At 46.0% G+C, this 15,285-nt stretch overlaps 2 protein-coding genes across 2 annotated transcripts; both read right to left on the bottom strand.

Annotated features, from left to right (window-relative positions):
- Positions 1 to 2,036: 2,036 nt before the first annotated feature.
- Positions 2,037 to 9,431, bottom strand: C1R (complement C1r). Its single transcript, XM_031610202.2, has 11 exons — positions 9,274 to 9,431; positions 8,269 to 8,497; positions 7,859 to 8,051; positions 7,538 to 7,681; positions 7,183 to 7,379; positions 6,545 to 6,692; positions 6,339 to 6,460; positions 5,652 to 5,730; positions 5,083 to 5,223; positions 3,449 to 3,523; positions 2,037 to 3,226 (listed from the first exon to the last, which is right to left on the bottom strand). The coding sequence occupies exons 1-11, from the start codon at positions 9,279 to 9,281 to the stop codon at positions 2,424 to 2,426; spliced, it is 2,139 nt and encodes a 712-aa protein (XP_031466062.1). The 5' UTR covers positions 9,282 to 9,431; the 3' UTR covers positions 2,037 to 2,423.
- Positions 9,432 to 13,760: 4,329 nt separating this feature from the next.
- On the bottom strand, positions 13,761 to 15,281 carry RBP5 (retinol binding protein 5). Its single transcript, XM_031610285.2, has 4 exons — positions 15,051 to 15,281; positions 14,639 to 14,817; positions 14,181 to 14,282; positions 13,761 to 13,896 (listed from the first exon to the last, which is right to left on the bottom strand). The coding sequence occupies exons 1-4, from the start codon at positions 15,121 to 15,123 to the stop codon at positions 13,843 to 13,845; spliced, it is 408 nt and encodes a 135-aa protein (XP_031466145.1). The 5' UTR covers positions 15,124 to 15,281; the 3' UTR covers positions 13,761 to 13,842.
- Between the last annotated feature and the right edge of the window lie 4 nt (positions 15,282 to 15,285).

Below are 15,285 nucleotides of genomic sequence, written 5' to 3' on the forward strand. Positions count from 1 at the left end.
AGGGCTACAAAGATGGTGAAGGGTCTGGAGGAGCAGCTCAAGTCCCTTAGCTCAACACAGAGGAGGCTGCTGGGAGGCCTCATGGTGGCCAGCAGCTCCTCACAAGGGGAGCAAAAGAGTAGTGCTGAACTCTGCTCTCTGGTGACAGCAACAGGGCCTGAGCGAATGGAACTGTGTCAGGGGAGGGGCACGTGGGGAATAGGGAAACATTCTTGAGGGTGATAGAGCCCTGGAACAGGCTGCCCATGGCAGGAGGCATGGCCCCAAGCAGCTGGAGTTCGAGAAGCAATTGAACACTGCTGTCAGGCATACAGTTTGAATTTTGGGTGGTCCTAGGGGCCAGAAGTTGGACACAGTTTCTACAGAAACTGAGGGAAAATTGTCTATCTTCCTTGCCAGATTCCCAAATTTTCCTAGTTCACTGCAAAGCAAAAGGTAATTATGATGGCTTCTCAGTATTTTTTTTTTCCTAATTTTTACAATGTCTGAAGAGTTGAATATTTTGTTGTTTTTGTCACCTGAACTCACTGAGCATCGCAGAAATTTTGTTTCTGGAATACAGAATATTCCCTAACTGCATATGCCTCAGTCTCCCTTCCCTCTCCAAAGACTGGGGTTAATTCACTGCTTCTATGGAACTGGACATCTTATGTTCAGCCGGCTGAACATGATTCAGCAGTGTGCCCAGGTGGCCAAGAGAACCAATGGCATCCTGGCTGATATCAGAAACAGTGCAGTCAGCAGGAGCACCAGGGAGGTGGCTCTGGTGAGGCTTCGCCTCAAGCACTGTGCTCAGTTTTGGGCCCTGTACTTCAAGAAAGATATTGAGCTTCTGGACCATGTCCAAAGAAGGGCAACAAAGCTGGTGAAGGGTCTGGAACAAGTTTTCTGAAGAGCAGCTGACGGAACTGGGATTGTTCGTTCTGGAGAAGGCTCAGGAGAGACGTTCTCGCTCTCTACAATTATCTGAAAGGAGACTGTGGTGAGGTGGGGCTCAGCCTCCTTTCCCAGGTAACCAAAGATAGCACAAGAGGTAATGGTCTTAAATTGCACCAGGGGAGGTTCAGATTGGATAGTTGAAAAAATTTCTTCTCAGAAAGAGTGGTGAATTACTGGCATGGGCTGTGCAGGGAGGTTGTGGGGTCACCATCCCTGGAGGTTTTCAAGAAAAGGATAGACGTGACTGGGAGACGTGGTATAGTGGACATGGTGACAATGGGTTGATGGTTGGTAATGATGATCTTAGTGGTCTTTTCCAACCCTAATGATTCTATGATTCTGCAATCTTACATTTACATGCCTTTGTTCTGTTTTGCCCATAAAATTGGCAAAATCAACAGAATTCTAATTTCTGGAGTTCATGAGTGAGTTTATATCGAGCATACAATTTCACAGATCAATCCTTAGGGTGTATTAACTCGAAAGCAAATGAGAGATCTTGACACTAGAGATCTGGACCTGGATCACAGGTCTTGCTCTGAAAACAGAGCAAAAAGACAACTGTGATCTCACACCCAGAGTTCTCCTGGCTCAGGAAGAAGGTTCTGTGGTAATATAACTACTTAAGAAATAACTGCAGAGAACATCCACAACACCAGAGGCATGTTCTTCTCTCTGAGTCAGAATCATTTTAGAGCTACTATTCTGCAGTTAGAGCTTTATTTCATATAGTATGCAAAAAAGTCCGCTGTCAAATTCTGCTGAGTAAATATTCCTGGGAACTTTTCTTCACAAGTCTGACTGGCCTTGTCTTCTGAATGTGACATTACACAGTTGAATCCTGACTCCCTTGAAGCCATCTGCAGTTTCAGACTGGGTAACAACAGCCTTGTGAGAAGAGAGCAACTCCCACTTGCAGTTACAAAACTAGAAATATTTCAGTGGCAGATAAAACAATCCCTCTATAGATTAAGTCTATAATTTGCTTTCAGTTATGGGGAGTATATAGTAGTTGTTAAAAAATAAAGACAGAAAAACATAACACACCTGTTTTCTCCAGCAATTATTTTAATATTCATAGAATTTCATTGATCCCAATGGGTACATGCACATTGTACTCAGCACATCCTTCAAGGTTTGCTGCACTGCAAACTTTCCACACAATGTGGCCTACAAAATTAGACTGTAGTAGTTTGATGACATTGTCAGCACTTTAGACAACAGTATGTTTGCTGCCATGAAATCTCTGATATTGTCAAGGCTTCATCCAATAAAAAGACTGGTGGGACAGCAGTTGTGCTAAGTTTTGATAGTGCCACCAAAAATTGATCACATAACATGGTGGTTTTCAGAAATGCTTGTGATTAAGGTTACATGGTCTCTGTGTTTGAAAAGTCTTTAGGACATCAACAAAAGCTTCGGATATGATTTTCTGTATCTGGAACTCTTTATGTACCATTGATTCTTCAGCTGGACAGGAACATTTAGAGACTATCCTCCTTTATTATCCCTTTGATCCAGTCCAAATAGTTGAGGATCTTGGTGTAGAAGCCATAGCCTTGGGCACAGCCGATACCCCAAGAAACAATACCTGTAGCCACCCACCGACCACTTTCCATGTCTAACACTGTGAAGACACTCCCACTATCCCCCTGGCATGTATCTCGTTTCTCCCTGCGGAAGCCAGCGCAGAACATGTTCTCAGAGAAAACCATAGGTTTCTCTCTATTCTTACTATCCAGCCAACTCTGGCATTTCTCCCGAGAAATTGCTGGTAGTTGCACATACTTCAAGTGATTTGAAAGAAAGTTTTTTTCCACACCAAAGCCACTCACGTAGCCCATGTACCCGTCCATGTAGAATGTGGTGTTGCTAGTATCTGGGAGACAGATGGGCAGTACTGTAGGGCCTAGGATTACTGGGTATTTCAGCTCCAGCAGTGCTATGTCTCCGTTGTAGTTTTGCTCATCGTTGGGATTGTAATCGGGATGGATAAAGATCCTACGTACGGGGTGGTTACCCAGCTTGTAGAGCTCTTCTACATCAGTGTGACCAAGGAAAATGTTAGCATCCTCTGTTAGCTGATCTAGGCTTACGTTGTTCCTTGCTGACCCTTTGGGGAAGATGGTGTGGGCAGCAGTCAAGATCCAGCGATCACTCAGGAGTGCTCCACCTCCACGTCCATTGATTTCAGTCAGAGCCTGCCAAGGGAAGTTGCCCTTGCCTGCTCGCTCACCACCCACAATCCTCTGGACTTTAATAACAGGTTTGTCCGGCTTCCCACACACTGCAGAGAAAGGCAAGGAGATCATGACATCCTTCATTGCCCTGGCTTGTCTCTCTCTTTCCTACATCACTAATTTTTGTCTTCCTGGATGTATTTCCCCATCCTTCCTCACAGACAGAGACACCATTACTCTCACTCTCCTCTCTGCATGTTGTCCCTGTTTTGTACTGGTGATAAGCACTGATTGGTAAACACCAGACAATGTCATCGTTTTTTACTGACCTGGCAAGCAGGCAGGAATCCTCTCCTGGCCATTTTGATCCACCCAGGTTCCCTCAGAAGAGCAGGTGTATCTCTCTGTAGGATGAGATGGGAGTGAATGAAACCCAGGCACATGGCAGGAAGAATGAAAGGTTCCTCTCTCCAAGGAGTCCCACATGCTGCAGTCAGCCCTCCCATCCCCAAAGTACCCTTTTTTAGGAAAAGCTGCTTGTGGTATAATCTGGAATATGTCTCTATGGGACAAATGCATCTTGAAGTGCCTCAGTTCCAGGTGAAGAACAGGAAAGTTCAGGCACCACTTCTGTAGAAGAAAAGCCTGAAGAGTCAGCTGAGCAAGTATTAACTTCACATGCTTGCAGAGCCCTGTTTGACTTTATTTAGCCCGAAGAAGGGTATGAAGAAGATATGGGGATTTTAGATTCAAGTCTCTGGTTGCAGTTTGCAGAGTGTAGGATGGTGCACTTTGTCCCAGAAATAGGAAAAAGATTAATCTGTAACTGTACATGTTCAGTATCTATTTCTGAGTCTGTATTGCTCATCACACAACTTGTGGGTCATCTCTCAACACAAATTCCACTAACTCCAAAATTACTGCTTTTCTCAGAAAGTTAGCGGTGGTGACTAAAAATAATTTATATACAATCAATACATTTTATACAATTTATACTGTATTAAATGTTTCCAAGAAACTATATCCTGTTCTCCTTGAAAGCTGACACTTTCCCATTAGAATTTTACATGTGGTAGTGCTGATTATTTACTTGCTCCCAATTTTGACCTGTTCAGATTGAGCTCTGACTCTTCAGCAAGGAGCTAAATGCTGGTGCAAAAACAGTCAAATTCAACATTAGTATCAACTTAAAGCATCTCCCTAACTGCATATTCCTTGCCCCCAATGCTAGTATGTCAACTCTGAGGCATACTGCAGAACTGTCTGTGAGTCTATGTCGCCAATCATATCCAGGAATGGATTCAGGTGTATTTATTTATATATTTATTCATTTTTGTGGAAGCAAAATGAACAGCCAGGGCAAGGAAATTGTGGACTTTTCATGCTTTTCTTGTCACCAAAACTCCTATGTCATCAAATCAGTTTCAGGTGCAAAAAGAAGGCATGTGAATGGTTTGGAATGTTCCCTTAATTTTTCTGACTTGCAACATAGATTTTTCTGATTGTATGTAATTTAGCTTCTAGATGTCTCTGCTGTTGGACAGTATTCCAAAGACAGTAAACAGCATTACAGCAGAGTGGATTTTGAGTTTATTTATTGGCATCTGGAGCAATGTGGATTTCTGTGATTGGGTTGCAGCATATTGGTGCATTGTGCCTCATTCGGTGAAAGAATGAAATCCACAAGAGGGAAAAAGTCATGACTGCAGATGACTATCATGAGAATCACAAATTAAACCTTCAATTAAAGTTAAGGAGAGCTTGGAGGAGGGATATGAAGGACTCTGGGAATAAAGTAAGGTTGCAACAAACCTCAGGACCTATGCTGTAGAGCCAAGGAAAGGCTGGAAAGCCTTCACAGGAGCCTCAAGACTGGGGAGTAGAGATTAGGAAAATTCTAACTGGGGATTGTAGTGGGCTTTTTATTTCAGTATTTCAATATCTGTGTGTGATCAGAACTCACCACCTCCTCCTCTGGTGACAATGTGATAATATGGTTCATTGCACTGGTATGTGATCACTGACTGGTAGGCGTTGCTTGCAGGTTTGTTAACATAACTGAATATTCCATTGGTCAGTTGTGCAGGGCTGCCACAGTTCACAACTACAAAAAAGAAAGAGAGGAAAAAAGAAATGAGTAAAAGACAGCCTTCATACCTGTAGGTTAAGGCTTGATTTGGACTGCGGCCATGTTGTGAAGGATGGCGAGGACCAATTAATACAGTGGGTAGAGAGTGGTTGCACCAAAATGGATCCCAAACTGGGATCTTCTGCTTTGAGATGTTACAACATTGTACTGACTTCTTAGTGATATTTTATGCATTTCTGTAAGGGAGGGAAAACATTTAGGTTTTTGGAAACAAAAGGTGTAATGAGCATTAACAGTGAACTAAGCGGCCTCTACGGTCCTTCCATTTAGCATACTTATAAGTCTATGACCAAAGACAAACTGAGTCACAGAACTGAACTCCCTGCGTACTTGAGGGAATAACTTAGAGCAAGAAACAAAATTCCAGCGCTCAGCTCACTCACTTTCACAGTGGGGCATGGGTTGATGCCATGTTCCATCAGCCTGGCAGACAGCAGTGAAGGACAGCAGCTTCCGGTTGCCCTGCACAAAAGAAATCAGAAAAAAATAACACTGCTGGCTGTACGGAGCCTCATATTCCCTTCACACAACACACAAATTCCCTTCTTTCACCCAAAAATATTCTCCTAACTGCCTGTTTTTCTGCAGCTCCCTCACAGCACTGTGTTCCAGTTGCTGGCCTCTCCCCTTGCTGCCTTCCTTCCTTCTTGTGTTTGCTACAGGCTACAAATTATGCATAAAGAGACAAAATGTAAGCAGCCAGCAACCATAAAAATTTGAGAGGTGTGAGGTGCTGACGGTACAGGATGGCAATGAAGGCAGGTAGCATATTCTGCTTCAAGTCTGATTTCACATCCTCTCGAAGTGAGACTCTTGTTTACCAGGTCTTCCTGGGATCTTTGTTTTCTCATCTACAGGGACTTGCCTTTTTGAGAGACAAAGAATGTACAAGGAAGGAGGCTAGGAAAAGAGAAAACACTGGGAAAAAATGCCTGCAGATGCATGGAAAAACAGAAATAGCGAGAGATTGTCAGGAGTGAAATCTTCAAAGAAAACTTTACTGAAAGTTGAAAGACATGGACTGAAGAGAAGACAGAATATAGCTGAAGGGAGATGAGAAGGGATCTCACCTCCACCAAGTTATAGCCAGTCTGGCAGCTGACAATGAAATAGTCTTGATATCGATACACAGGTTGCAGGTCTCTGATGATGGTAAACTGATCCCGTGGGACAGGCTGTGGGCACCGTATTCCTGTTAGAAAAAGGGATCAAGTGGGTGGTTATTAATAAATGGTGTAGATAGGCACTAGTAGTCAACGAGGAAGAGATATCTTACTCTCTGAGGTGTAGCGGATCTTCCAACCACGACTGAACCCTGATTCATCAGTGAAGAAGAGTATGTCCACCTCATTGCTTTTGGTTTCTATGCTGCCAGGTGACTTCTTGCCACAGAATTCACCAATCTCTCTCCCTTGTGCTTGGATCTAGTGACAAAATCAAGTATCTCAGGGACAGAAACATATGTCTTCTCTATCTCAATCCAGACCAAGTTTGCCAAAGTGCCTAATGATGGGTGGGCTGGCTGTCTGACCCATCTTTGCTGATGGCAGCACTGTCAGATCAGAAGAAATGAGTGACCAAATACAAGCTCTACTTCTCCTTTATTGTGGGAATCAGAGCTATCAACCAATTTGAATCCTGAGACTAAAGCAAAAGGACATAAAACCTCAAGAAAGATTATTATTATTATTATTTTTTGCTCCATTCACAGGAATGTGTGACCCAGAGCCTCTCAGTCTCAGGACAATGCTTATTAGAGGTTCTGAGGGAGGGACAAGGGAACAGGTCAGTTTTCCATAGTGGGGCATTCTTTTTGTACAAATCCTGCATTTCTCATGCTAGTAGTGGTATCTGCAGAATTCCTGTTCAGCCCTGGCAGTGGGGCTTGAAGGAGAGTCTGCCAATTTCCAGTACCTTGAGCTGATCATAGGGACAATGGACTTGCTGGTGGTCATCAATCTCAAAAGGTTCCAAGAACTTTAGGATGATAGACAGGCCTTTTTCCAGACGGATGCTGTAGTTACACTGGAGGTCTTCAGGATAGGGGTGGGGGTACTCTGGGCTGCTCAGGTACCCAGATGCCTCCGTGAACAACTCACTGCTGCACTCCACTGGTGTAGAGGAAGAAAGCAAAGATCACAAGATGGGGCTGTGCCAGCTGTGGTCCCGTTAACAGCTTCCTAAACCACTTCTCCCACTCTTCCCGGCTGAAGGGCTCCTGTTCTAGAATCCTCCATATTCCATCTGATCTTTCAGACTTTCAGTTTACCTTTGCAGGAGTGGTAGTCACTTTGGAGCTGATAGCCAGGTCGGCAAGAGCAGAAGTAACCACCCACATAGTTGTGACAGATTTGCTGGCACCGAAGCCCCTCATCATCCTCAGCAGCATTGCTAGGATCACATTCATCAAGATCTGAAGAGGTAAGAGATGCTAGGTTTAGAGGAGGAAAGTCAAACCTATCTGCTGTACACTGAAAGTATATAGAGATCAGTATCTTTGCTCAAGGAATCTCTTGATTTGCCTGTTAAGGAGGAAAATTAGCTGGACCCGCAAAGCTTCTTTCTGCATGACAGATTGCCTCCTACTCACCCACAGCCTTATAATAGGCTAGGAAGCCCCTGTAGGGAATGACCGTGCCATTGTCTTCATTGGAGAAATCAGAGTGAAATGAAAGATGCATCCTGTTTCCCTTAGATACAAACTCCTTTCTTCCTGGGTGATTGCCTGTGGTTGACCCAAGCTGTCCACAGTATCGCCCCAAGCTCTTCTTGTCTGCTCTGATCTGTCAAGGTTAAGGGGAAATCACTGTAGCCTCGTAACAGTCAGTTATGCACCACTAATATCCAGCCACAAAATGCCAGTATCTGCTTCACCTGTTACCATCTTTAGCTCCTTCCCAGTCCTCTGTGGGGAGTGTGAGAGGAAGCCTCGTGAATGAGCAGCATGCCTCTAGATTCCCATTTCCAGCCACCAATTACCCCAGATATCTATCCACATACCTTAACATAGTCATAGAAACAGGTCTCTGATGGCTCCAGGTCAAAATATCTGAAGGTCAGCTTCACCACATAGCCTTTGGGAACAATGATATCCCAACTGCTGATGTTATTGTTGGGGTATGGCTTAGGATAATTTGGGGATCTGATCTCCCCAAATAACTTTCTTGGGACTGGACTGGAACTGATCACTCCAGAAAAGAGGATGGCCCACAGGAGAAAAGGAGTGTGCCTGTGAACATGGCAAGCAAATTATGACATCGCACAAAACTCAGTCATCCAAAATCAGGGGAGAGACTTCACAGGTGGCTTGCATGCAGTCTAGCAAAATGCAAACATGAGAGGCCTAGCTGCAGGTCCAGCTTTCGGCTAGGATCACTCAGGAACAATTAGTACCACGGAAATGAAAACATCAGCACTGACCAACTCCAGCAAGGTGTCATGATCCAGCCAAAGAGATCTGTTCACCTGGCAAGCACTTTGAGGGAACATGGGTGAATTCCCCAAGCAGCGGCTGTTTGTTCCTAGCGAATACAGGCTAGGCTCCTCAGGAGCACTGTAAGCGTGATTCCCCTTTGCTCTGGGCCAGTGAATCACATCTGATCATCGCTAGTTTAGGCTTTTGCCTCATTCACGTGGTCAATATCTGAAGATCTCAATCTCAGTTTATTAATGAGCAATCTTGCAGTGCCTCCTCCAGTGTAACCCAGTCATGCCCAAGTCGTTCTCCTGAAAAAAAAACTGGCTCTCATTTGTTTCTCTTTCTTTTCCCTCTCCCTCTCTGGGAAACGGGACTGTCAATACTCCTCCAAAACACTCCCACTGCCCAGATCTCATCTTCATGAAAAGATCCACCAGGTTGATCCTTCTTCCTTAACCCTAGCAAAGGTTTAACGAAGGGATAGCAAGCACGAGTTAAGCCTTTTTTGACCCGTTCACCTCCCTGGAAGAACCTAATCGCCCACCACCCTCCCGGAAAGGTGTTGCGTTCCCGTTCCCCACACTCACACCTCCATGCGTTCGGTCGCGGTGCCCGCTATTCTCTCTCCTCCCGTTTTGTCCGAGCTCGAACTGCACGGTCCCCAGCTGCTCACAGGGGGCGGTGAGAGCAGTGGGTGGGGAGACAGAGCCGGGCTGCGGGCAGCCGGGACGGGACCGGGCGCCTCCAGCACGGCGCCTGCTGCCCTCTGCTGTCCAGCTGCTGCAGCTCGGCGAGGACACCGGCCTTGGGGCCAGGGAGGGTTTTGGGGGCTCTTAAATCCTAGCCAGGCAAAAGCAGACTTTCATTTCTACGGAAGAGGGCAAGGAGGAAGAAAAATGATTACCGGAGATCTTTGGTGGTGATTTTAACTGCATTCCGGCAGCTCCTCTGCTTTCTCCTACTCCTTCTTGGGCAGTTTTCTGGTATAGAGAGAAGCACAGAAATGTCAGTCTTAACAAATTTTTAAATATGAACTTTAAAACCATCAAAAAAACCTCACCTCTCATCATGCTGATGTGCTGAAGAACGCCTCCATCCCAATACTTCTTTATTGGGATGAGAACCGGGAGCTTCTTCAGGGGAAGGAAGAAACCTCAGGCTTTTGAGTTAAGTAGACATGAATAAAAATGAACAGGCCTATAGAATTATAAGCACTCAGAAAACAAGTGTTTTTTTCAAAGGCTTTTATTTGCTGCGTGTCCTGCAATCATCTGAAGCATTTTTAAGAGAAACAAGATGGAGAAAGCCTTTGTTATTTAATGGAGAAATGAGAAAAGATAGCAACTTGCAAACACATTTCAGGCTTTCATCAACACAGTGCCCAAGCCTTGTATTGAACTTCACAAACTTCAGAATTTTACAGCTTTCAGATTTTGGTGTAACACCATTCTAGTGTTTTCCCTTTGAATTACGGATGCGGAGAAGTTAATGAGTTTCTTGCACTGAAATCACAGAAAATAATCCACAGCTACAAAAACATTTTGAACGAAGAGGAAAATGGTGTTTATAAAAGAATAAAGAAAGCTTTTCCAGGATATTTATGAAAGTGCACTGGAGACTAGCAAAACTGTTCATCAAAATGCCTTTGAGTTATCTGGAAAAGATCATGTAAATGTGCAGTTAGTGCCTCTGTAATAACAGCGTATGGCCCCAAACATCTGAATTAAGGTTAAGGAAGGAATATTACACTGGTACTTCTTAATGTATGAATTTGGGCACCCTCATTTTTACACTGTGGTACAGTGGGTTATTCTGACTTACTGTCCCATCCAAAGGAAAGCTTTTACTTAAAGACACCACAGGTAGAAAGAAGCTGGGAAGCATCAGAAACTGCTGAGAGACCTGTTACCAGCAGGTCATTAATAGTGTTCACTTTTAAAGAATGAACGGGCAGATGTAATTTAGAATCACTTGTAAGGAAGCTGATCATTTCAATGGGTCATTTCCAGGTATCTTACAAACAAGCAGCACTATTAGGAGTTCCCAAAGGCACTTTTAAGATAAATCTTCCACGTGGATTTTTTTTTTGCTGTTTTTTTGGTTTTTTTTTTACCCTGGTAACACCATCTGTGGTACTGGGAGAGTACTTCAGCTGCTGCTAAAGTAAAGGTGGACAGGTTGAGGTGTGTCTGTTTGGAGCAGCCCACTTCTGATACGTGTCCCATACTTGATTTCCCTCTGTTCTGCTCCAGTGCTCCTGCTGGTTGGTGCCTCCCTTCAGATCTGTGTAATTTCTCTGCTGCTTTGAATACAGTGTGTTTCAGTGGAAAGAAGGCTGATCAGCAGCGTAGAAGCATGCATGAGATTATTCTCTGATATGCAGACCCTCTCACATGCTGAAAAGAAATTGAGCTGCATACTTCATCCTCAAGCCTGAAGCAAGAAAGATAGAGGAACTCCTCTGTTAGGCCTCCTGTAACTTCTCCAACCCTCTTATAGTATAATCATCCTGCCAGGGCCACAGACAGGTTCACGTGTAGTGGTGGTGCTGATAGATGTCAAAGAAGAGGAGCCCTTTTTGGGACAGATTATCTGCTGAGAGCCAATGAAAGGGAAAGGTGAGTATTTCACTGAAGGAGAGAAGGTCCCTGAGCATGCAACTGAGTTTAGAAACCTCCCCTCCAATACCCTATCTGTAAGTTTCAAATGAACTTTGCCATTCTCAAACCTTTAACTAAGTCAATGCATTTGATTGTGTCAAATTGACTAGTGGTTAAGTGCTGATTAAATACTACTTAGAATCATACAATCTAACCTTGTGATTTATCTTACAAGTATTAATAAACCCCAAATAGCTGCTAAAAACTAGAGCTAAAAATCAATTGGTAGCACATTAACACAGAGTTGTTTCCCCTGGGCACTTTACCTTCAAACACTCTTTTTGACTAAGCAACACTCAGATATCTCTACTTGATCATTTATTGCCTTTTGGGGACACTCTGCCACTAGTCTAAGGGCTTGGGCTTCACACAGCTTCACTGTACTATTAAATGGCTTATCATTTTTTCAGACAGATTGTGTCACTCCTACAGCTCTGGTTTATGTGGAGAAGGTGACCTACATAAAAAGGTTCACGACTCTAGGAATGGTTCTTACCCATGGTATGAAATGGTGAGCAGCAACCAACAAATTGTTAGTAACAGTAGATAGTACCTGAAACACTGTAATAGTCTGGAATGCCATCCCTTATGATTACTATGGCTGTGGACCACACCAAACGAGTCCGATTCCTATTGGTGTTTTGGCACAACTGGATGCTTCCCTAGTTCAAGATATTGCTATCTATATAGAATTGATGGCAAGCAGTCAGAAGCAAACCATTCAGCCCATTCAGCATATCACCTCAGGGGCTTCTTTGGCTATTATGTGGATGGTTGGCATGCCAGTGTAAAGAATGGTTAACCACTTGAAGACAATAGCTGTCTACCACCAAACCAGAACATAGGTCAGAAAAGCAAAGTTAAGAAAGTGCACCAGTTTTTGGTGCGGAGCCTGAAATAAGGTGATCACACAGTCTGGAGGATACCAGTCTGGACATGGTGAACCAAGCTTGGTGTTGGGGATCAGAATCAACTCTCAGAAAGGCTCCTCGTTCAGACTGTGGGATGAGGGCAGCAGTTCAATCAGCTCCTCAGCTGCTGTCAGTTGAAGCCCTGGATCTTACAACCTCACAATACAAAAAGGTGATGTAGAGGCTACTGATGATAGATGGAATAATCATAGAAGTCTACATGGAGCAGACAACTGATATCTTGGATGGCTTGTTTATGATTGCCCAATGTGTTTGGTTACATCTCAGCCAGTAGCACCCTTGCACTGTGAATACTGACAGGATGCTGCAGCCTGTAATGTCCTGAGACAATCTTGAAGAGCCAGAGATCAACACTTAACAGATACAGCTGCAGCTACCTCACCCCTTGCATATTGAGTCCTTTTCTTATCACAGTCATATTTTTGTTTCTCTGAGAAGAAGCTCTTTGGAAAATACTACTTTTTAGATGAGCTGTTGGAGGGGGAAAAAAATGCATTTAATCAGCTTGAAATTAGCCTGTTTTCAAAATCTTGGCTCTTTGAGTGTCAGTAGCTACACATTTCTGAGTACAGAGCTCTTCAATCTTTAGTTCAGGGGGCAGCCACAAGTTTCCTTCAGAAATAAACCACAGGGGCCTTTTGCACATCCCATCCGGTGTCCTCACTAAAGGACACATCTGTCTTTGTCCATCCTTTCAGGGGACCTCATGTCCCTAGGTTCTGTCCCTTGGTCTCTGACTGTAAAGGGGAGCTGTGAACTAGGGGAGCTATGACAGTAAAGGGAGGATAGTAAAGTCAGGTGGAATGCAGGGGCTAGAGACAGTGGTTTCTTACACCTGGAGGAAAGACAGAGCTGCCTTCTCTCTCTGGGCTTTCCCAGGAGTGCAGTGAACATGAACTACAAGGGGCTTCCTACCTCACCCCAACCCTTGGATTCCACACAAAAATCCTTGACATCAAAGAATTATTTCTGTGCTATAGCTTGAAGATTTCGGGATGCTGAAAAAAATATGATGCCTGCAAGCAACAGGACCTGGGGGCTTGCACTGGTGGTTTCAGAAGAGGCAGCCTCAGATGTTCTTGCTGACTCAGGGCTCCAAATTCTGCCTTCCAAAGGTAGCCGAGGGACTGTGCTGGGGCTGCTACAGTGGGAGGAGGTAGGAGAAGAGAACAACATGGACCAGCGAGGGGCCTGTCCAGGCTCAGCAGTGGCAACTTGGGCAACTCACCACAGTGTGGGGTGGCTGGACGGCCTCCGTCTCCCCTCACTCCCCTCCACCCAGCTCTTATTCTGAAAGGAGCCTTCTTCCTCCCTGCCTCTGCCCACCCTGTTCTGCCTGGATGCACTCCAGCCGTCCCCTCTCCCCGCCTCTCCCATCTTGGGGCCAGGCCCGCTGTGACCTGACCACGGTGCCCCGGGAGGCCTTATTCCATCCTGCCGCTTAGCGAGGCAGAAAAAACACGCTGCTACAGGGAGCCTGGCTCGCTGCCATCGAGTTTGCTTCTTTAATCTGGAGCAGTTCACACTGGAGAGTGGGGACCCAACCTGGGCCAGTAGCCAGCGGTCACTTCACTTTCTGGAAGACCTGAACACAGACTTCATCTTCGGCTGTCATGCGCTGGGGAAAGAAGGAGAAAGAGGAATTCGGACTGCAACCCTGTGTGCTCCTGCTGAGCTTTGGCAGGTCATCCTGAGGGTAGGAAGGGCCGCAGCTGCTGCTGCATAACTTTAACTTTTGAACCCCGGCGGCGGATGTTTATGAAAAGTGGCCATTGCTCCTGATGAGCCAGGGCGAAGCCTGAGAGGAGCAGGAAGGAGGCTGCTCAGGTTCACCAACAGCTCACAGCTCTTGCACTGTGCCCCCCACCACCCTCCAGGCAAGCTGCATGGGCCCTTCCTCACCAGATGGAGCCGGTCTCCCTCTAGCCAGTGCCGCCAGCCGCGGTTCCTCTTCTCCCCTATCTGCTCACAGACCAGCTGGTCACCCTCCCAGAAAACAGTCGTCTGAAAAAAAGCAGAGGGGAAGACGTGGACTCAACAAAAGCAATACAGATTTCCAGTGATGACACTGGAAATCTGTATTTCTGTATTCCCATCACATTTTCAAATGTGGTCCCTGACATGGTTGGTGTCTCTTGGGTGGCTCCTTGGGACTGATGCTCTTTGTGGCAAGATCTAGTATCCTTCTGGATCCCAAAGCACCAGGTCTAGCTGTGCGTCGCTTGCCCCCTCGCTGGGAGCAGTTCGCTGGGCCAGGTCTGGGCTGGGCTCTCACCTTGCTTGTGGACTAAAAGCCAGGCAATCCCTGAAGTTCTGGTTCATCCCAGTCACCATTATCTAGCCCTGTTGGGGATCCTCACCAGGCACTTGCGCCCATCTACGGGTCCCAGGTCTTCCTCAAACTGGACCCCCAGGTCAAAATCCATGACGTAGTCCCGCAGGGAGGTGATTGTGCGGATGACCATGTGGTCTCCTGTGTGGATGATCTCTTTGTCAGGCTTCAGCAGGCAGACCACCTTGCGCAGGACCACGTTGATATCTGGAGGATGAAACGGAGGGGAGATGTGTGGGCTACCCAGGCTCCTCCACACTTTGGGCAGGGGGCTCCAGCTCCAGGGATGCCTCCTCTCCCCCTCCCACCGAAAGTGACAGTCTCAGATGGAACGACCGAAGGGTTGCTTGCCCAAGCCCCTTCTTTCCCTTCCCAGGTCCCGCGGGCTGACATTTTTGGAGACAAAAAGGAGTAAGAGGGAAGTAGGAGGGAGGAGTTACCCAACGCGCGCAGGTAATTGTCCATATTCTCTTGGGAGACGAAGCGGTAATAGCCGCTGAAGTTGGGCAGCATCCCGAGACGGAGCACCTGGCTGCTGGCTGCGAGAAGCGGGGAAGAGCTGCCCGGAGCGGAGCGGGGCGGGCACGACGAATCGCGGGCTCCTCGCCGAACTAAGAGTCCCGCCGGGCCTGTCCCTAACTCCAGCACCTCCGCCTCGGGGCGGGAGAGCTGCGA

Source organism: Phasianus colchicus, chromosome 1, assembly GCF_987193195.1.
Source record: "Phasianus colchicus chromosome 1, bPhaCol1.hap1.1, whole genome shotgun sequence".
In the NCBI taxonomy this organism is placed as follows: Eukaryota; Metazoa; Chordata; class Aves; order Galliformes; family Phasianidae; genus Phasianus; species Phasianus colchicus.

Coding starts and splice junctions, on each gene's coding strand:
- C1R (XM_031610202.2), bottom strand. Junction 8,052..8,268: donor GTTTCTATGACTATGTTAAG/GTATGTGGATAG, acceptor TAACCTTGACAG/ATCAGAGCAGACAAGAAGAG. Junction 3,524..5,082: donor TGTCACCAGAGGAGGAGGTG/GTGAGTTCTGAT, acceptor CTCATCCTACAG/AGAGATACACCTGCTCTTCT.
- RBP5 (XM_031610285.2), bottom strand. CDS start 15,123: ATGCTGCCCAACTTCAGCGGCTATTACCGCTTCGTCTCCCAAGAGAAT. Junction 14,818..15,050: donor CAATTACCTGCGCGCGTTGG/GTAACTCCTCCC, acceptor TTCATCCTCCAG/ATATCAACGTGGTCCTGCGC. Junction 14,283..14,638: donor TAGATGGGCGCAAGTGCCTG/GTGAGGATCCCC, acceptor GCTTTTTTTCAG/ACGACTGTTTTCTGGGAGGG.